The sequence below is a fragment of the Castanea sativa genome, chromosome 10 (assembly GCF_040712315.1).
Source record: "Castanea sativa cultivar Marrone di Chiusa Pesio chromosome 10, ASM4071231v1".
NCBI lineage: Eukaryota > Viridiplantae > Streptophyta > Magnoliopsida > Fagales > Fagaceae > Castanea > Castanea sativa.
Window position 1 is genome coordinate 6,420,528 of NC_134022.1, and position 22,633 is coordinate 6,443,160.

The 22,633-nt window shown below is 31.2% G+C and overlaps 2 protein-coding genes across 2 annotated transcripts; both read right to left on the reverse strand.

Annotated features, from left to right (window-relative positions):
- Window positions 1–14,314: 14,314 nt before the first annotated feature.
- On the reverse strand, window positions 14,315–16,906 carry LOC142611928 (uncharacterized). The gene is made up of 3 exons (XM_075784079.1): window positions 16,411–16,906; window positions 15,279–16,335; window positions 14,315–15,002 (listed from the first exon to the last, which is right to left on the reverse strand). The coding sequence occupies exons 1-3, from the start codon at window positions 16,904–16,906 to the stop codon at window positions 14,315–14,317; spliced, it is 2,241 nt and encodes a 746-aa protein (XP_075640194.1).
- A 490-nt stretch (window positions 16,907–17,396) lies between these two features.
- Window positions 17,397–18,029, reverse strand: LOC142611929 (uncharacterized). Its single transcript, XM_075784080.1, has one exon. The coding sequence runs from the start codon at window positions 18,027–18,029 to the stop codon at window positions 17,397–17,399; it is 633 nt and encodes a 210-aa protein (XP_075640195.1).
- Between the last annotated feature and the right edge of the window lie 4,604 nt (window positions 18,030–22,633).

Here is a 22,633-nt window from a genome sequence, read left to right on the forward strand (position 1 = left end):
TATATATATATATATATATATATATATATATATATTTTAGAATACTAAATATTTTTAACATACACATAGGGAGATAGGAAAAAGTTTTAAAAAAAACTTACAGTGTCGTATATCCAAAAGAAGAATGAAACTTGAGAATAAGAAAAAACAATAAAGACATTCTCGGAATTCTTGCTAGTGGAAGAAGCTTGATTCTCACAGCTGATTAAGTAGACTAAGGCAAAGTTTGATAAATTGGGCAATATTGTAGATACTCCAGCCTTTCAATTGGCTAGATTTGGAAGTATTACGTTCAACATATATAATTTTATCTATATGTTTAACCTTTCAAAAAGTTGAAAATTTTGTCACTTTCAATAGCAGAAATTTGTTTGATACACCTTGTTTGATACACGCACAAACCGTACAGTTTTGCTTTCAAGCTTTGAATTTAATTCATAAAGAATATTACGTGTAGTTAATAAAAATTAGGTAATGCTTGCTGTTTACATCATAGATTATCATACATGTTTTAGTTTTGGTAGTACTAAATTAAAAAGCTGCGGCCATCTAAGTGACTTGACAATGAAATATTACTATAAATATACGAAAAACTTTAGTTGACTTAATTATTAGAACTTGTAACAATATTATTATGAGTCTTAAGAAAATACTAATTAAGGACTGATTACTCTCTTTGAGATGGACGTATAATCCACCCTTCAATATTTCATTGCCTCTTCCATCTCAATAAATTATTTTTTAAAAAAAATACTTAAAGTCCCCTATACACAACTTAAGGATCGAACATATTTTTCTTTTAACCTCCATTTATTGTGCCACGATGCCATGTTATGATTCTGATGGGTTCAAAATGTCCCATAACACTTACTAACTATTTGACCTTGAAAAATGAAGGAAAAATTTTTATTTTTATTTTTGTAAAATTTAAAAATGGTATCTTAGGTGCATTATATAAGGTTTCATAAAATTTAAACTTAGCTATGTTTCACAAAATTTATTAACTATGGGTTCAAAATGTTTCGATATTAACATTTTTTAGAAAATAAATTATTTTTCAAAAAGTATTCTCAAGAATACTATTTTATTATCCTATATTTAGTAACAATCTTAAAGCGAGTTGAAATGTTTTTTTTTTAGTTCCTTTAATTATCTTGGCGTAAGATAGTGTTGTTTTCCATAAAATATTATGGAAAACAACTCTATCTTACACTAAACTAAAGAGGAGAACTTATCAAAAAAAAAAAAAAAGTTAAAGAGGAGGAGTTAAGATTTTTATATAAGATTTTCTATCGAAACAAAGCGAGCATACATTCGAACACATAATTGTAAAATGGTATTTCTTTTATAAAAAAAAATTAGTGTATATATGTGTGTGTTGCACCTAAGCATCGTATGATTTGTATCTAAATTTTACCATTTTTTAAATTATTTTATAATAGCTGTCACCATCTACGCGTGGTGTAAGCAGTTGGTGAGTCGATTGCTTATCCTTGTTGTCATAGATTTGTGTGAGAGGAATGATTCATGTTTGGGGCTAGCTATAACAAATTAGAGCCGATATTATTATTAAATTTATAAAGTCTCTCTAGGACTTGGTCGTAGATTTTATTTATTTATTTTTTCTCTCATCAAACTTGTTATTCACAAGCAAACTTATTTATTTTTGACTAACAGTGCAGACTTGGTATAAATTTTTGGAGAAAAATAATTTCCAATTTCCACTTGACATTTCAAATAAAGGTAAGCTGATAATTTTAAATATTTTATTTGTAGCTTAAGTTTGTTGAATAAAATAATTTGTTGAATAAATTCATCCTTAAGTGTTAATCAATATAAAAACAAATCTTATTTGCAGCTTAAGTTTTTATGCTTCATCTCTCAATATGTGATACTTTTCTATTGTTGTAGTCGTCACTCTCTCACAGTTTACCTTTATTACGTAATGCATACTATCTTAGTTTAATACAGGTAGAGATAAAGGATTATTTTACTAAAATGTTTATGACAAGGCAAACATGTATTGATCATTTGTAATGGATTAATTGATTAATTAGTCAAGTTCAATTAATTAACTAATTTAACATGCAAACGTATGGTAGCACAAACAAATCACCAATAAATTAAAGTGCAACGAAAAATACATTTGACACGGTAATTTGTTTACAAATAGGGAAAACCTCTAAGGCAAAAATCCCACCGGGTGATTTTAAAGTCACTACTCCCGAGAATATACTATTATCACAACAAGCGGCTACAAGTAAAGGAATCTCAGTAACTTATATCAACCTACAGTTGAACCCTTACCCCAATACCCAATTGGATTTGTTTTGTAGTGGCAATCTCTCCTTTTCAATGCACGGCTCCCAGTACGTGACTAACTAATTGCGCAGATCCTAGTACGCGACTTCAATCACGAACTTAAGAAAGATGTTGGCTGCAAAGTTCTTCAGTTCATTCTCACAATGAAGAACAAGAAGATGCTTGGTTGCAAAACCCTACGGTGCAAAGACACAGCAGCTTCCTCACAAAGAGATGAACTAGGGCGAACTTTGTCTCCGGTCACAAATTGCTTAAACAGACTTTGCTCAATGCTTGTGCAACTTGTGCCTTCTTTGACGGCCCTTAAAATAATCATTTTATATGTCTAGCGTTATGAGAAAAGAAGGTCCAAGGACATATCCACGGATTGGAATCAAAACAGATCTGAAAATTTGTTTTCCTTAAACCTGGATAAAAAGAGGTGCCGAGGTGCTATCGAGCAGCTGTCGAGCCACGGGGCTGGAACAGCTTCTTAAAGCTTGATAGATGCAACTGTCGAGCTTTAATGATAAGCACTTCTCAGCTTGTTTCTTAAACAGACTTGCATGAATTTAACACTTGATCTTGAAACCTTGTTTCTTGAAGTATTAAAAACATCCTAGATCTACCCAATTACGAGTAAAGTGCGTTTTGTCAAAGGATTAGCCAATTACATAAAAGAATGACATATGTTCTTATCAAGTGAACCACATATATCCTAACAGTTTGATTCACCAATGTGAACTCAAGAATACTCACACAAAAAATAATAATAATAAATAAATAAACACTAATTTATTGTAGGTTTGTAATGAATCAAATTGTCTATGAACAACTCGAACCTACCTTGAAAAGATACTTGTTTATGTTCGTTTTTTTAGCAAATAAGTCAAGCTCAAGTCCAAATTTAAACTTGAATATTAAACGAGCTAAGATCTAATATAATAATATGTTCATGAACAACTTAGTGAACGTGAGACTCGATTTAACTATATATAGTATACATATTATACACACACACACACACACACACACACTTATATAGACTTGAGATTGAATTGTCCAAGCTACAATATAAATAAATTGGCCAAAATACAAAACGCACCCTTTAAGTTTCAAAATTTTTCATTTTAATCCTCTAAGTCTGAGTTTTATCATTTTAGTCCTTTATATTTCATTCCTTTTCAATTAAGTACTCTGTTAATATGCCATTAATTTTTGCCATTAACTTTCTTTTTCCCTTAATTTAAAAGAAAAACGTTAATTTAAATTTTTTTTTTAAAAAAAAAAAGGCAAATGAGAGGAACCCAGTAAGGCTCTAATACCAATAGATTGTGAGGAAGAAAGTGAGAGATTGACGCACGTCTAACCCCAGTAGAAAGGCTCTTCCTCCTACTTGAAATAAACCAAGTAATCCACTGTGAAATCGGGTTAAAGAACCCCATAGACCCAGACTAAACCTAGGTACTCAATTTAGTGATGCTCAAGCACCCAAGGTTCTCTAGCCTCATGGTCCATGACTTCAGTGGCCGAGAACACAGGCCCCGTCAATGAGAGACTGAGAGGGAGAGGAGGTATTTTGGCCGGAGTAAAGTACATCTGGAGTGGAGCCGCCAAGGATTGGCCTGCGCCAAGATGCCGAATACACCAAGAGTGGAGCTGCTGGAATACCTTCTCTCCCTCTCAATCTCTTGACCTCTCGGTCTCTCGATCTCTTTTTCTCCCTCTTGATCTCATTGTCTCCCTCTCAATCTCAATTGTTGATGGGTTAGGCAAATAGGCAGGAGTGGGTAGTGGGGTTTCTATTTTGTGTTCTTCAGATTGTTCATGTTCTTCAGATGGGGAATGGACTGGGTTTTTTTTTTTTAATTTTTTTAATAAAGAAATGAATAATTAAATATTAAATAAAGGGAAAAATGACATCGTTTTTGGACAAGTTAATGGTAGGCATGGATGGAATATTAACAAAAGACTAAATTGAGGAGGATTGAAATTTAGAGGACTGATATGACAAAATGCAAACTTAGAGGACTGAAATGAAAAATGGTGAAACTTAGAAGGTGAGTTTTTCATTTTAGCCAAATAAATTCATATCAATTATTATTTATAGTTTACTGACAACATAAACAATCCATGAATTTTCAATATGAATGGATTAATTAATAGTGAAATTCATGGATTTTTCAAGGGGTAAAATGTTTTTAATCATGGTATTACTATATATGAAAAAAATGATTAATTAATTAAGTAACTCATGAACAAACTCGAGCTTGGTCGACAAAAAAATAAACTAAGCTTAAACATTTAAAATTTTTTGGTGATAAACTCAAACTCCACTCATGTTGAAAAAGAAGAAGAAGAACAATACTAAACATTTAATACTTGCCTCAACTCAACTTGTTTACAGCCCTGATTTATTATAGGTAACTTATTTATTTATTTATTTTATATGCTTATAATACGTTGAAGCCTCCTTGGCCTAGTTTGTTGCACAGTGGAAGGAAATTATCTATCTTCCATTAAATCCACTCTATCTTCCCTATCTTTTTTTTTTTGGGGTCAAGAATCCATTATATCATCTATTGATATATAAAATAGGTTTGAGTTCAAGTTACATCTAATGTAACTTTAAGCAATGTTATACCACTCAATATTTTTTAATTGGATACGAAATTTGACAAATCCACAATTAAATTACACTATCTTCATGTATTTTCCATGCTTGTAAAATTTCAAGGTGATCAAAGATTAATAGTCATCTCACCAATCAATTGTTTAAATTCAAGTTTTTATAGTTTAAAATAATGCATAAAAGATGAGTTTATGAATCAAATGGTAAATAACATTCAATTGACATGACAATTGGCATGAATGTTAAAAATATATAGAACATATAATTCAACGGTGTGATTTTCAAAATATCAATTTTATAACAAGTTATTGGGTGGTATAATATTATTTAAAGTTACACAAGGTGTAACTTGAATCCAACTCCATACAAGGTTGGGTTCAAGTTATACCTAGTGTAACTTTAAGTAATATTATACAACTCAATATTTTTTAATTGGACTCAAATTTTGATAAATTTATCGTTGGACTACATTATATACTCTCCATGCTTACAAAATTTCAAAGCGATCAAAGATTAATAACTATATCATCAACTAATTGTTTAGATTCACGTTTTTGTAGTTCATAATAATGCATAAAAGATGAGTTTATGGATCGAATGGTAAATAACATCCAACAGACATGAAAATTGACATAAATATTAAGAACATATAGAATATGTAATTCAATAGTGAAATTTTCAAAATATGAATTCTAAAACAAGTTATTAGGTGATGGGCCAAATTGGCCATTTACCACTTTTCACGAAAATTATTAGCAACGTACCACTGTTTGCAAAATAAGTAGCAATGTACCATTTTTTTGAAACTCAAGTTCATGAAACTCGAGTTTGCTGTGTATGTGTAAATCGAGTTTTAAACACTCGAGTTTCATAAAAATAAAAAAATAAAATAAAATAAAAAATAAAAAACTTGTGCTGATATGAATTTTTTAATTGAGAAAATGCCACATGGAACTCAAGCTTGGTAAACTCGAATTCCATGCAACACAATACTCGAGCTTACTAAGCTCGATTTCTTTGTAAATACAAAATTCAAGCATAATGCTCTTTTTTGTTCTTCTATGGTACTCGAGCTTACTAAGCTCGAGTTCCTTGTAATATGGAACTCGATTTTGGCAAGCACGAGGTCCTTATACTTTTTTTTTCGATAATCAACAAATAAAAATAAACATAAAAATAAGTTTTTTTTTTTTTCTTTTCATTTGAACGCACAAACATATGTAGTGAATAGCCAAATTTGAATGTTTTTTCACGTTTAAATTTCACAACAGTCGAATCTGTTTTTCTTCATTGATAAAATCTATTTCTACATTATTAAAATTTGCTCTCTGCACATCATGTTTTTTAGTATATTCAAATTTGCTAACTGCATTCATAAAATCTGTTTTCTGCATTAATTAAAACTGTTCATTATTTTCTCACAAAAGTTGTTCACTGTTTTCTGCATAAATTGTTTCTAGCATTCTGCATAAAATTCTTTCTGTTCAGCATTATTTAAAAAATTGTTCACTATTCTTTTTTGCATAAATTATTCTTTGTTCACTACATATGTTTGTGCATTCAAATGAAAAAAAAAATACTTATTTTTATGTTTATGTTTATTTGTTGATCATTAGGAAAAGAAAGTATAAGGAACTCGAGCTTGCCAAACTTGAATTCCATATTACAAGGAGCTTGAGCTTGGTAAGCTCGAGTACCATAGAAGTTGTATTTACAAAGAACTCGAGCTTAGTAAGCTAGAATATTTTGTTGCATGGAACTCGAGTTTGCCAAGCTCGAGTTCCATGTGGCATTTTTTCAATTAAAAAATCCAAGTCAACACAAGTTTTTTTATTTATTTATTTATGAAACTCGAGTGTTTAAAACTCGATTTACATAGCAAACTCAAGTTTCATGAACTCGAGTTTCAAAAAATGGTACATTGCTACTTATTTTACAAACAATGGTATGTTGCTAATAATTTTTGCGAAAAGTGGTAATTGACCGATTTCACCTTGGGTGATGTAACATTACTTAGAGTTACATCGCATATATCTTGAAGCCAATCCTATAGAAGGGTTGGATTAAAGCATAGTTTTAAAAACCGGACCGGCCGGTCCGACCGGTTAAACCGGGAACTGGCATTAATCCGGTCCGATTATGACAAATAACCGAAAAAGACTTAAAAACCGGAAATATTCAAAAACCGTCCAGTTCAACCGGAAAACCGGAAATCGGTGTGGTTGAACCGGTTTTGCAAAATTGCTGAAACAGATCTGCAATGGAGCTTTTTTTGCAGTAAAAATCTTCTTTTTTTCTCATATCTGCTAATATTGATGACAGATTTTCGCAATAAAGTATTTTTTCTTAAGATTGGCTATGCTTGAAAGATAGAAAATGACTGAATATTCATGCTTGGCGTTGAAATTAGCATCTTGGAATAGTATCTACAGATCTTCAATGAGAAAGAGAGGAATGAGAGGAACTGATGAGGTATTGCAGAGATAAACAATAGATCTAACTTCCTTTTTTTTTTTTAGAATCAAAAAGAGTAATATATACTCACTTTCCTTGTAACTGTGAAGAAATATTTGAAACAAATGCAAAGTGGAATAGATCTAACTTCCTAAGAGATAGGGAGATGTGGATTCTGCGGAGGACATACTCACTGAAGACTGGAAAAATAAGGTCTCTTGATGGTAAGTAAAGTGGGGAGTGGAGAGTTGCATTAGGGAAAAAAAAGAAGTAAACGTGTGGCTAGGAGTTGGAGTGGGAAAGTGGATTGGTAAGAGTAATAAGTCAGTGACTTGTCTAGTCACCTGACTTTGTGTTTTTTTTTTTAATTTAAATTTTCTTAAATAAATTATTAGTTAAAGTATACTATTATTTATATAAACTAAAAGATGAAACTTAAATAGTTAAATTGTTTATTCTTTGTCAACCATTACTCACAAGAAAAGAAAATTCCAATCAGTTCAGTGATTTCAATTTTCTTAGAGACAAATGAGGCTTGTGTCTTAAAATTTAGTAGTTATTTGTTTGAAATTTTAAAATTTATTTGCTATTTGGATGTAATGAACTTATTTGTTATTTGTCATTTGGATGTAAATGTAATGACTAATGAATTTATTTATTTGGTTTTGTTGAAAATTTATTATGTTAAGGATGATTTTTTTTTAATGTTATTATGTTACATTCTTTAAAAAAAGTTATATATTTGTATTTTTTTTAAAAGGAAATATATTTATTACTATTGGTTGGTTAGTTTTAGTATATTAAAAAATTATTAATTATTTATATAATTTAAATAAATAATAATTAAATTATTTATGACGTTACCGGTTCGACCATCGGTCAGACCACGGTCCAACCTAAAAACCGGTAATTAGCCCCTTGACCGGTTCTTTCACCGTACCGGTTTTTAAAACCATGGATTAAAGTTATACCTAGTATAACTTTAAGCAATGTTACACAATTCAATATTTTTAAATTAGATGCGAATTATAACAAATCTACTTTTAGATTACATTGTCTTTCTATATTTTGAGTTTATATATCGAATAGTAAATAACATCCAGTTGACAAGAAAATTAGCATAAATATTAAGAACATATAGAACATATAATTCAATAATGGGATATTCAAAATATGAATTCTATAACAATTTATTGGTTAGTGTAACATTGATTAGAGTTACATAGCATATGATTTGAACCTAAGCATATAGAAGAGTTGGATTCAAGTTACATATTATGTAAATTTGAGCAATGTTATACCGTTCAATATTTTTTAATTGAATACAAATTTTGACAAATCTATCGTAAGATTACATTATATTCGAATATTCTCCACGCTTGCAAAATTTCAAGGTGATAAAAAATTAATAGTTATATCATCAATCAATTGCTTATATTTAAGTTTCTGTAGTTTAAAATAATTCATAAAAGATTATTTTATTGATCAAATGGTGACTAACATCCAATTGACCAAGAATATTGGCATAAATGTTAGAAACATATAAAACATGTAATTCAACGGTGAGATTTTCAAAATATGAATTCTATAATAAGTTATTAGAGATGTAACATTGCTTAGAGTTAAACTTGGTATAACTTGAATCCAACCCTACATATGAGTTGGATTTAAGTTATAGCTGGTGTAACCTTAACTAATGTTACATCACTTAATATTTTTCAATTGGATACGAATTTTGATAAATCTACAGTTAAATTACATTATATTAGTCTCCCAAGATTGCAAAATTTCAAGGTCATTAAAGATTAATAATCATGCCATCACTTAATTGTTTAAATTCAAGTTTTTATAATTTAAAATAATGCATAATAGATGACTTTATAAATCGAATGGTAAATATGATCAATTGATATGAAAATTGGCGTGAATGTTAAAAACATATAGAACGTGTAATTCAACGATGGGATTCTCAAAATATGAATTCTATAATATATTATTGAGTGGCGTAATATTGCTTAGTATTACACTAGGTGTAACTTGAACCCAACCCTTATATTAAGTTGGGTTCAAGTTACACATTTTTTAATTATTTTTTAGAGATTCAACTTATGGCATTTGCTTCTGATGATAGCTCTATCATTAGACTAAGACACTAATCGGTTTTTGGTATAAGCAGGGATTGAATCTCAAATCTCTTATTCAACTATTAGAGAATTTACCAGTTGAATTAAATAGGGGTTCAAGTTACATTTGGTTTAACTTTAAGCAATATTACACTAATCAATATTTTTTAATTGGATGCGAATTTTGACAAATCCACCATTAGAGCACATTATTTTTGTATACTGTCCATGTTAACAAAATTTCAATGTGATCAAAGATTAATAGTCATGTCATCAATTAATTGTTTAAATTCAAGTTTTTATAGTTTAAAATATTGCATAAAAGATTAGTTTATGGATCGAATGGTAATTAATATCCAATTGACATGAAAATTAGTATGAATGTTAAGAACATTTACAACATGTAATGCAATGGTGGAATTATCAAAATATAAATCTATAACAACTTATTAGGGAGTGTAACATTGCTTAGAGTTATACCTAGCATAACTTGAACCCAACCCTATATAAAAGGGACAGATTCAAGTTACACTTGGTGTAACTTTAAATAACGTTACATCACTCATTATTTTTTAATTGGACGCAAATTTTGAAAAATCCATCTTTAGATTATATTATCTTTGTATATTCTTCGTGCTTGAAAAAGTTTAAGTTAATCAAATATTAATAGTTATGTTATCAATCAATTGTTTAAATTGAAGCTTTTATAGTTTAAAATGATTCATAAAATATGAGTTAATAGATCGAATGGTAAATAACATCCAATTGATATGATAATTAGCATGAATGTTAAGAACATATAGAACATGTAATTTAATGGTGAAATTTTCAAAATATGAATTCTATAATAAGTAATTATAGTGTGATATGACATTATTTAAAGTAACACAAGGTGTAACTTTAAACAATATTACACCATTTAATATTTTGTAACTAGATGTGAAATTTTACAAATCCACCGTTAGATTACGTTTTCTTCATATATTCTCTATACTTGTGAAATTTCAAGGTGATCAAAGCTTAATAGTCATGTTTTAATTTCAAGTTTTTATAGTTTAAAATAATATATAAAAGATGAATTTATAGATTGAATGGTAAATAACATCCAATTGGCATACAAATTGGCATGAATGTTAACAACATATAAAACGTGTATTTCAACAGTAAGATTTTCAAAATATGAATTCTATAACAAATTATTGAGTGGTATAACATTGCTTAGAGTTACACCACTCGATAACTTGTTAGATTACATTATCTTCTTATAGAAAAACTTTTTTCAAGCAATCAATTCTTGTTCAGTGAATTTTTTTGAAAAATTGAATTGACTAGCACCAATTGGTAAATTAGTTTTAATTCTCTCTCATCTTGTAGTTAAAAATTGATTTAATGCCCTTTGTTTGATAACAAAAACTTTATAAATTGAATTATTATATGAATAGATAGTCGATTTATAATCTCCTCTATACAATTATATTTGGTTTTTCTTTACCCAACTCAAAACCATAGTCAACATGCCCCCTAATCCTACTCCATTTATATGATCGGAATGGACCCTAGCCACACCGTGGAAGACATTATTGGAACAGTCATTTGACCAATAGATTATGGGTATAAATTAAAACAGTTTTTCATCACAAATAGGGAAAATTTTGTAAGTTGGCTTTCTTTTTTTAGGTTTTTCATTTCATATCATATAATACATAATAATATGTTTGTAAAGAAAAAAAATTCTCAACCAATCACAACTTACCACATTATACTACCAAGTTTGTATACTACGGCCAATTACAAAGTGTCACTACTACTAGTGGATACCACCGCTACTATTCAAAAACCAACAGAAATTTGCTAAGTGTCACTGGAACAAAAGCAAAAGAAGCATACAAGAATCAATCACATGTCTATACGTATTGGCAATTACACAAGCAATCCAATTGAGTACTAACATGTGTCATTTTGAAAATTAAGACATTTTAGCCAATCAAAAAGTGCCAAGTGTCTTGGAGAAAAAAGTCTTAAATTTTATCTACTTAGATTGTGACATTTGTCACCAATCAAATTCGTTCACATGTTGCTTAACTTATCCAAACTCCTATAAATATAAGTCTTCCTAAGGCATTTTAGACACCCATAAGCATTCAGAAGTCTGGGATACATTCAAAAGTTTAGAAACTCCTTTGGAATCAAGCCCTTAAAGCCTCTAGGAACTTTAAGAACTTCAACCTTCAAATATAAAGAACGTTCAAATAGAATTCATCCAAATTATCTTCTTAAATCTCAAATTTCAATGGAATCCAGGTTAAAAGCCTCCCAAAACACCAAAAGATTACAGATTAGTAAAGTTTTACAGATTCAAGCCTCCATAACCCTGAAGAACTTCCACCATTAATATTCAAAAAAATAGAATATTCAAAGAACACGATGAATGCATAAAGAATATGAAAAATGAAAAAAACAAAGAATTTATAGCAAGCTTATAGCCAAATATTCTTTGTAATTCCATTTTGAAGATCTCTGATCCATTCCTTAATCAAATTGAAGGATATTTAGTGTTCAAATCAAGATTATATTCTTACAATTACAATTAAATTTTTTTTAAAATAGATCGAATCAAAGTATCATTCTTTTGTGATTACTAAGAATAGTACTACTTATTCACCAATATAAATTCTCATTTGTGAAACTACTTTACTTGTTTTATTTTATTTCAAACTTGAATTTAGTTGTTTACAACATGAAAGTGGAAGTTCGATTAAGAATCCAAATTAGATTCCAATTGCACTTTAATTTTGTTTCAAGTGTCTTTCTAATTACCTTATAATGTGATGCCAAGTGTGTAACTCCAATTTCATGACCCATTTCCTTTCAATTATACTCTTTTGTGTCAATCATATTAATATCCAAAGTCATGTATCTAAACTTCGTAAATATAAAAATGATTAATTCAAAATTATTAGTTTCTATATAATACCAATACTATAAATGTGTAAAATGTGTTACTTATTTGGTTAGAAACAATATATACATAGTTTCAAGATCATGTTACATTTCGTATAATTTTAATTAATATTACACCGCATTATAAATTTTATTGGATTAATATTTTAAAAATCTCAATATTAAATTGCATGTTTTTCATGTTTTTAACACGTATATCAAATTTTATGTCAACAAGATATATAATATTCAAACCATCAACTTATTTTTTACACATACTTTTCAAAAACAAAAGCTTAAATTTACACATTTATAGATGAGACAATTATTGTTTCTGGCATAAGAAGAACAATTAATCTTAAGATAGGTTTGTACAAAGCATATTTAATAAAAAATATTGAGTAGTGTAATATTACTTAAATTACATCAATTGTAACTAAACTCATTCACTATATATATATATATATATATATATATATATATATATATTGTAAGACCACAATTTGAACTTGGACCCACAGTCAGAGGGGGATGGGTCTGAAAGACCTTTTACAATAAAATTTGTAAAGAGTAGGCTTGAAATCTAGGTTCTAGTGATGTCTAGATAACAAAGATGATGGGCTTTGATCACAACGATACACACAAGGAACTGTATTTATGAAAGAATCTTCTCCTCGGATACAAGCCGAGGATGATTTATATTATTTCTTCTTAGATAGATTACAATTATGGATCGTGAGGTATACAGTCTTTTTTCTCTGTTTTTTCCTCCCCCTTTGCTGAAGGTCCCTTCTTTATTTTATATTCCCTCCTTCTTTTCCTCTTCATCCTCCACGTCAGGGTTAAATTGCTGGATTAGATACTTGTCTCATCCACCTCCCATGAAGTCTTTGGAGACAGGTGGCAGGCTAAACTCTAATGCTTAAGTCTCACTTCCCCACTAATGCGGCCAGAATAGTAGTTACAGAGCATTCAATGCGGGGGCGGTGGTAACAACTCTATCTTAGATATTCCACCGCCCTTCTTCTTAACTTTCATGTTTACCATGTTTACCCCTACCTATATGATTTTCTAGAACATTGGCTGTGGATATTAACCAGCCCTTTACCTGCCTCGGCTTTACATAGCCGAGGACATAATCATCCTCGGACTATTTTTTTGGACATACATGTTCAGGCATTACCTCTTTATTATTTAGTATTGCTTTATGAGTTGTCATTCGTACATCTCGGACCTTTCAGTGTCCTCAGATTAGGCCTTTAACCCAAAGAATACTCTTGGGCCACCCCCCACATATTCCTAGGCCCAAATGACCCTACATATATACATATATATATATATATATATATATATATATATATATATATGAAATTGTGTTTATTCTTAATTATGTATACTAGTTCATATGCAGGGGTTATAACTTAGTATATAATAAAAGTTTTATATTGAGTAAACACCTTCTCTTTTTTTCATATAAATTCATGTGGATAATTATTTTGCTAAAACTAACAAAATAGTCCTTGCCACACTATAAGTACTTTAAAATTGATAACCTAATTCTATTATAAGTGAAACTCTATCCTCAAATATCTAAAAACTTAAATTACTATTTTGATTAAAATTCAATCACTAAAATTTTAGAAGAAATTTCAGATTTTTTTTTTTTTTTAGAATAGAAGAAATTCCAGTATTTATTTTTTAGTATTTTAATCATCATACATTTTATAATAAAAGTTAGGTTCTAAAAACCGTGGTTATGCCCGGAATCTATCTTCTATCTCATACAAGTGGCTACACAATCAATAATGGTTAAATTAGTCTATCTTTTTTTTCTTTTTTTGAAAGGGGTCATTCATTCATAAAATCATAATAGCAAAACATCGTGAGCCAAGGCCTCCACAGCCGGAGGAGGAGAATCCTCCATCCAATATACATCATTATCTATAGAATTCCTAGTATGCTGAGCAAGAACATGTGCAACCTTATTCCCATCCCTCCTAGTAGTACTAATACTAGCCCACTCCAAACAATAAACCAAATGGCGAATATCATCCACCACATAGCCTTTCAGAGAACAATCTATCTTTGTCGATGAAATGGCTTGCATAACATTTACGTTGTCTCCCTCTATAATCAGCTTGTTGAATCCAGCATCTACAGCAAATTCCATTGATCTTCGACATGCTAATAATTCTGCTTCCATACTAGAGCGCACCTGTGGCCCACTTGCTATCATTGCTGCCATAACCTGACCATGCTCGTCTCGAATAATTGCTCCCACTCCAGTTCTGTCCAGGTTGAAGAAAATAGCTGCATCGAAATTTAATTTATAGACAGAAGATGGTGGGGGCTGCCAAGTCACGCTGTAATTCTGTTCTGGCTGCATCACAGTCAGCTGCATTTGTGTTGATTTATACTCTGTCAGATGCTCCTCTGCTCTTTTATTCAAGTGCCTCGGATCCATCAGATTTCCACCAAACACCACTCGGTTTCTCTGGTTCCATATAAGCCAAGCTTGAATCCAAAACAGCTCCACTTCCTCAGTCATCAACCTGTCAATTAAATATTCCATAAGTTGCAGCATATCAGTGGAAGCTACGCACCTCTTCTGCAATTTTCAACAGCTCCCTGCCCAAATATCTTGCACCGCAGCACACCCCCAAATTGCATGGATTGTACTCTCCGCCTCCCTTAAGCATAATGGACATTTGGCTTCCGATATTACTCTCCTTCGGACCAGATTAGCTCTTGTGGGTAAAATATCAGTACAAGCCCTCTAACTGAATACTTTAATTTTATTGGGAAGTTTCAGATTCCACAACACTTGCCAGACCTTCTTTCTTGCACTATTATTTGATGATTCTGCCCTATCCACCCCTTGTATCCTCCTTGCCACCTTATAAGCTGACTTCACAGAAAAATACCCATTCATATTATAGCTCCATATAATAGAATCAGCAACACGTCGTCTGCTAAGCTGAATTCTACTTATTGCTTCAGCGTCATCCGGATGGAAACTTGAATGAATCATGTCACTCCTCCATGCATTTATCTCCGGATTAATCAAATCTGATACAACCATCTCAGCCATTAATTCATGATTAGGATGTAGCACCTTATTTGTAGGATGATTCGGTATCCACCTATCAGCAACCACCCTAATTGAGCTCCCATTGCCGACCCTCCAACAATATCCAGTTTTAAGAATAGGTAAGGCTGCCACCAAACTCCTCCAAACATAAGAGCAACCCGGAGATTCTTTAGCATCAAGAAAAGATGATCGGGGATAATACTGCGCTTTGAAACACTTAGATAATAAAGAATCAATCCCTTGAATCATCCTCCACCCTTGTTTAGCCAACATCGCTAAATTAAAAGCTCTTAGATCCCAAAATCCCATACCACCCTCCAGTTTAGAAGTTGCTAATTTATCCCAACTCTTCCAATGAATTTTTCTTTCATTGCCTACTTGTCCCCACCAAAACTTAGCACACATATTATTCAATTCATCACACAATTTCAAAGGAAGTTGAAACACACTCATCGTGTATATAGGTATAGATTGGGCTACAGCTTTTATAAGAATTTCTTTCCCTGCTCTAGATAACAACATGCCTTTCCAACCTTGCAATTTTTTCCATACTCTATCTTTTAAATAAGCAAAAGTATGGTATTTATCCCTTCCAAGCAAAGTTGGCAGTCCTAAATAAGAGTCAAACTTCACCACCTCCTTGACCCCCAAGATCTGCAACATATGTTGTTTCTGAACATCTGTGGTATTACTGCTGAAGAAAGCTGAAGACTTCTCCAGATTTATACTTTGACCTGAAGCTCTTTCATAGGTTTGAAGATTTTCTGCTATCACTTCTCCTTCCTTCGGCGTTACTTAACAAAACAACAAAGAATCATCTGCAAATAATAAATTTCTAACTCTAGGAGCTCCTCTGTAGATTGACACACCTCGAATCCTCCCTTCCAATTCAGACTTAGCCAGAAAAGCAGTGAATCCTTTAGCACATAAAAGAAATAGGTACGGTGACAATGGATCTCCTTGACATATTCCTCTAGATGGATGTATCATACCATATGGTCTTCCGTTCACCAGAATAGAAAAAGATGGAGTAGTGATACAGCTCATCACTCTTTCGATCCACCTTGTAGGGAAACCCATCTTTTCCATAATTTTTTGCAAGAATAGCCATTCAACCCGATCATACGCCTTGCTGATATCTAATTTCAATGCCATAGTCCCTTTCTTGCCCTTCTTCCTCACATGCATAGTATGTATGGTCTCATAAGCTACCATAACATTATCTATGATCAATCTACCCAGAACAAAAGCACTCTGGGTAGGAGAAATAATATCTGGAAGCACCTGTTTCAATCTGTTTGCCAACACCTTGGAAATAATTTTATAAATCACGTTACATAGACTAATAGGCCTAAACTCAGCCATTTTCTGTGGATTTTTCACTTTGGGAATAAGAACTACGTGTGTGTGATTTACCTCCAGTGACATATTTCCATTATTTAAAAATCCAATACAGCAGAAATTACATCATCTCCCACTATATGCCAAATTTTTGATAGAATAAGGCATTCATACCATCAGGTCCTGGAGCTTTCGTAGGTCCCATTTGGAATAGAGCCACCTTCACCTCCTCAGCAGTAAAATCTCTCGACAAGACTTCCAGCATGTTATTTGTCACTTTATGAGGAATTGCATTCAAACATTCCTCCATTTGATCAGCTGCACCTGCACTAAAAATATTGGCAAAATAATCTGAAGCTACTTCAACCACCTCCTCTACCTCTTCCACCCACTGCCCTTGTGCATTTTGTATACCACTTATGTGATTTTTTTTCCTCCTTTGTGATGCTTTAGAATGGAAAATTTTCGTATTCCTATCTCCATGCTTCATCCATGAAATTCTAGACCGTTGCGCCTAGTAAATTTCTTGCTTTTGTAAAAGATCATCCATTTGTTTGCTCACATCCAAAAACTCAACTCTATTTTCTTCACTAGCTTCGGCTTCATTCAACATGTCCAACCTTTTTTGTAGCTCCTTCATGGCTACCTCATCAGGTTTGGCCGAACCCCAAGCTGTCAATTCTAGCCCACATGCATGAATTTTATTTTTGATAGAAAGCAACCCATGCGCACCATCTCTAGACCTGCCCCACGCCTCCTTAACAGCTTCTTCACACTCATTAGAAAGTAGCCGGACTTCCTCAAATTTAAATGACTTCCCACGCAGCTGCCTTTGACGTTTAAAGGATTGAACTTGCAATATAATTGGTAGATGATCTGACGCATGTGTTGATAGATGAGTAATTGTGCTCATTTGAAATCTCACTCTCCACTCTTCATTTGCAACCCCTCTATCAAGTCTAATTCTTGTATTTGCATCACCCGGTCTCTTATTATTCCAAGTAAACGGATAACCCCTGTATCCAATATCTTGAAGTTGACAAGAATCCAACGCTTCCCTAAAAGGTTCAACTTGTGCATAATTAGGTGGTCTTGTACTTTGCTTCTCCGAGGCATGTAAGAATGCATTAAAGTCTCCAATAACCATCCACGGACCCTCTACAAACGTCTTCAAGTGTTGTAACAATTTCCAAGATTTTTCTTTATTTTGTGCTTCCGGCCACATAAAACCCAGTCAAGTACCATTTAAATCCATCTTCCTCCGTGACTAGTGGCTAGGATAGCTTGATATCACTAAAATACTATTACATAAATTTCAAAAAATCAAAAATTCAACTCCAACTAAAATTCTATTTATCTTATTAATGATTAGGATAAATTAATTTAAATAAGACTCTAATATCTAAGTTTCAAGAAATTTAAAACTCAACTTCAACTGCAATTCTATTACCAAAAATTTCAAGATATATAAAATAAACTTTAATACTTCTTTTAATTAGTTTAATCAATTGTCATAATCTTGTTTTTTCTTATAATAAAACTTGCACATTACATGGCAACTAATTATTATGATATTCTCAATAATATTTGTAAAATATTTTGTTCTTTTATACATAAATTATTTAATTAATATGTGCATCACATCACACAGGCTTGGTTACAACAAGTGGATACCCTACCTAATTGCCATGGGTAAATCTTTTAATAATAGTTTAATATTAACTTTTTATTAGCCATGATAAACTTTAAATGAGTCAGATAGCATGCTAGTGAAATAGGGATTATGTTTTGTGTCATCACTTTATTTCAATTTAAAAAAAAATTAACATAATGAATATATATATATATATATATATATATATTATTCTTAACGCTCAAAATAGAAAAATCTAAACATTGTCATATTATCGGTATAATTTTCGCTTATGATATTGAGATTAGGATTTCAATTGTATAAAGACTTCTTATAAAACCTTATGCCTGCACTATACAATTATCAACTGTCACAGCATTTTTTAAGAGTAAAAAACGCAAGTAGACTTAATCAAAACACAAGCTTAACATAACCCTAATTAATACTTATTGGATTAGTTTTTGACTGTGTTTCATATGAAATAGAGAATTAGCTACTATAGGTATGATGTTTTATAATATGTCCAAGTAGAATTTAAATTCCAATGAATAACAATCAGTTCTGAAGTAACTGTAATTCCCCCATTGGCCTTACATGATATGCTTCCTGCCTTCCAGAATTTTAATTTTTCCTCTATTCGTATTAATTTTTCAATTTCCATGATATCTGGTAGGTGCTTTTTATCTTATCATTTTTTAAAGTTGTACTTTCTTAAATTATGGGTAAATAGATAAGGGTGAGATAAATTATATATTGTTATATTAGTTTTTAAATAAATCCAATGTACTTGTAATAGATAAAAAATGGGTTCTATTGAATTTTGATTTATGTTCATCTTCTAAAGTCGTCATCTGTTTATATGGCTTAATAATGAATAAAAAAGAAGATTAAAAAATATTGTTATTGAGTGAAATTTCACTTTGGAAGTATAACCTCTCTTGAAATTGTCTATTTATCAAATTAGGATGGTTCCTTTGAAGTAATTTTGCAGATATATTTTATTGATTAGGATGGTTCCTAAATCTTGATTTTTCATTCAAGATAATAGCAAAATTAACAGTGATTTGCAAAGTCTAAAACAAGTTATAATTTAAGATATTAAATGTATATTCTAAAAGTTTAAGGCGCAAAATGTAATTTGTGGTATAATTTAAGGTTGTAATTATCCCAACTAACGTGGGATCCTGGGATCCGTTTATTATTATAAAAATAATTTAGTTCTTACTTGTTAAACTAACTAAAATTCACACAAATAAACTTAGAATTTGCCGTATGTTGGGGTGGATATTTCTTGCTCTTTTATTAAAATATTATTTTGATGAAAGTGATTGATGTGGGGGAGTGCCGGGGCTGAATTTGTAAAAATCAAAATACAAGCGCTAGTACATAAGTTGAGTCAGTTGTAAAGTAGCAATTTTTTTTTTTTTTCTCTTAAAGATTTGAATTTTAACTCTTACCCCTCACATCCTAGAAGAACTTATATTTATAAAGTGACCACCATACCAAAAATACATAATAATAATTAACAAATTGTTAATATTGGTGTTAAACATATCTCTCTCTCTTATTAGGATAAAATATGTTATCCATGACAATAGAGGTATTGATGATAAGTTTCGAGGTAATGCTGTCTGTGCATGTGCCCCACTCTCGCTGAATTAATTGCTTTGATCTTCGTTCAATTATATTTATTTTTTTGATCAATTAAGATCTGTTGACCTGCAATTCGACTGTGAAATAAGGATATATATATATATATATATATATATATTTGAGTACTGACACGATTGTAAGGCAACACTAATAGGAAATAAGTAGTTCACTTTCACTTTTATTTTGATCTTGGTTTGTTAATTGGGAATAAATTCTTTATTGCTCACCTTTTGGGTCTTGTTAACAGGCTCATTTAGGGCAATTACTTATAAACTATTTTTTTAAAAATTAACATTATTTTCAAAGAAAATATTTAAAAGATCAAAAATTAATTTTTTCTATAAAAAGTTTAGTAAAATAGTTTATAAACTAATTCCTTAAAGGTATAAGTCCTAATCTTCTATGTTCCACCTATCACTACTTGTCATGTGTTTTCATTTTACCCGTTTCCCTACTTTTTAATGTTCTATCTTCAGCTTCATTAACTATACATATTCCATCGGGACAGCTTCACTTGGTATTTAGTTATTTATTTTATTGGTGTGAGTTCACAGTTGGAGTAGGAATCCATGGTAGCATGAATTGAACTAGGTAGGGTCATCTTCAACTCATTATAATGAATTTAGGTAGTACTAGTACTGTTAGACTTTTTATTTTTCTATTATGATTCTGTTTCTTCGAATTGCCAATCGCCATTACGCAGGGTCAATTTCAATTCCTTTATAATGAATTTAGGTAGTACTAGTACGGTTAGACTTCTTATTTTTCTATTATGATTCTGTTTCTTGGAACTGCTAATCGCCATTTGAATAATTGAATCTGTACAAGAGATTGATTAGACTTTTTTTTTTTAGCTAGGTTAATTGACTTGGCATCACTTTTATAAAAAATCAAAAATTAAAAATTTTTTTTATAAAAATTTTCTTTAAATAGATTATTAACTAATACACGGAAGATATTCGTTAGTTTTTTTTTTTTTATTTTTAGAAATGCTAACTTATGTCATTAAGGCATTGTCTAATAATCTATTTAAAAAAAACTTTTATGAAAAAAGAAAAATAGTAATTAATTTTTTGATAGCTTTTTTTTTTTGTTTTTTTTTTTCTATAAAAGTGATGTTAAAATTTTCTTAAAATAGATTGTTCACCAATACCCTAAAGGCACTTGTTAGCATTTTTTTTTTTTTTTGGGTAAAAGAGATTGTTAAGACTTGATACTACAACTTCTACGAGGAATATTTATCTAGTATCTAGTTTATAATGAATGTAGCTAGTGTTAGACTTTTTTTTTTTGAACAATAAGTTGAGTCGGTTGCAAATTAATTAGCAAATCGTTAATATTGGTAGTGCACATCTCTCTGTCTCTTTCATTCCTTATGAAATTATGTTATATATCTTTGAAGGTAGTGATGATAAGGCTGTGTTTGTTTTGACTGGAAAGCATTTCAGGAAATTGTTTTACACCATATTGTGTGTTTGGTAGACACAGAAAATTGGTTCAAACGGAAATAGTTTTCTGCGTTAACTGTAAAATAAGCCTTATTTGGTGTAAAATAATTTCTGTAGTTATTTTACCTTCAATTGGTTTTCGCCTCTCACACTCTCTCTTGAAGGTTCTCACACGCCACTCTCTAAGCTCCAGTTGTGACCGAGCTCCACCGTCTCCCTCATGCCAAACGTAGCTCCACCCTCTCCCTCACGCCAGTCCGAGCTCCACCCACAGTCCGACGAGTGCCGCCGATCTACCCAAGGTGAGTTTCGTCCACTGTTTCAGTTCATTTAGTCCGACAACCACACCTCACCTTCGATCCAACCTCTATTTCAATCCGACAACCTCACTGAACCTCCGATCCACCCTCTAGTTGAGTCAGACGACCTCACCTCACCTCTGATCCGCGCTCTATTTGACTCCCACAACCTCACCTCACCTCTGATCCACACACCTCCAACCCACCCTTTACAAAAGCCAATATACATCCCTCAAACCCATCTAGCCAACATCCATCCTCAAACCCAAATGCTACTTTCACTATCTCCCTTCCGATCTGATCTATATATATATATATATTTATTTATTTACTTTTTTAGTTATCCATATTTTATTTAATTATTGATTGAAGAAATTAACTTTTGTTGGTGTTACAATTATACAGTAATAGAATGCAATGTTGTGTGTTGGTGTAAATATTGATTATGATGGTAAATAGAATGCAATGTTGTGTGTTGGTATAAATATTGATTGTGATGGTATTCTGTTGTGTACGTTGTTGATGTTACAATTATACAAAAATACATGTGCATAAATTTTGGTAGAATACTCAATATCAATGTGATTTGGATGTTTTGGTCAATGTATATGGCACTTGTGAATACTGTGGACACACTACCACAATGGTTGTTTTTTTTAGACCACACTATTTACATACCTCTTAGACCACAGTGTTTGTGATTTTTTAGATGAAGAAA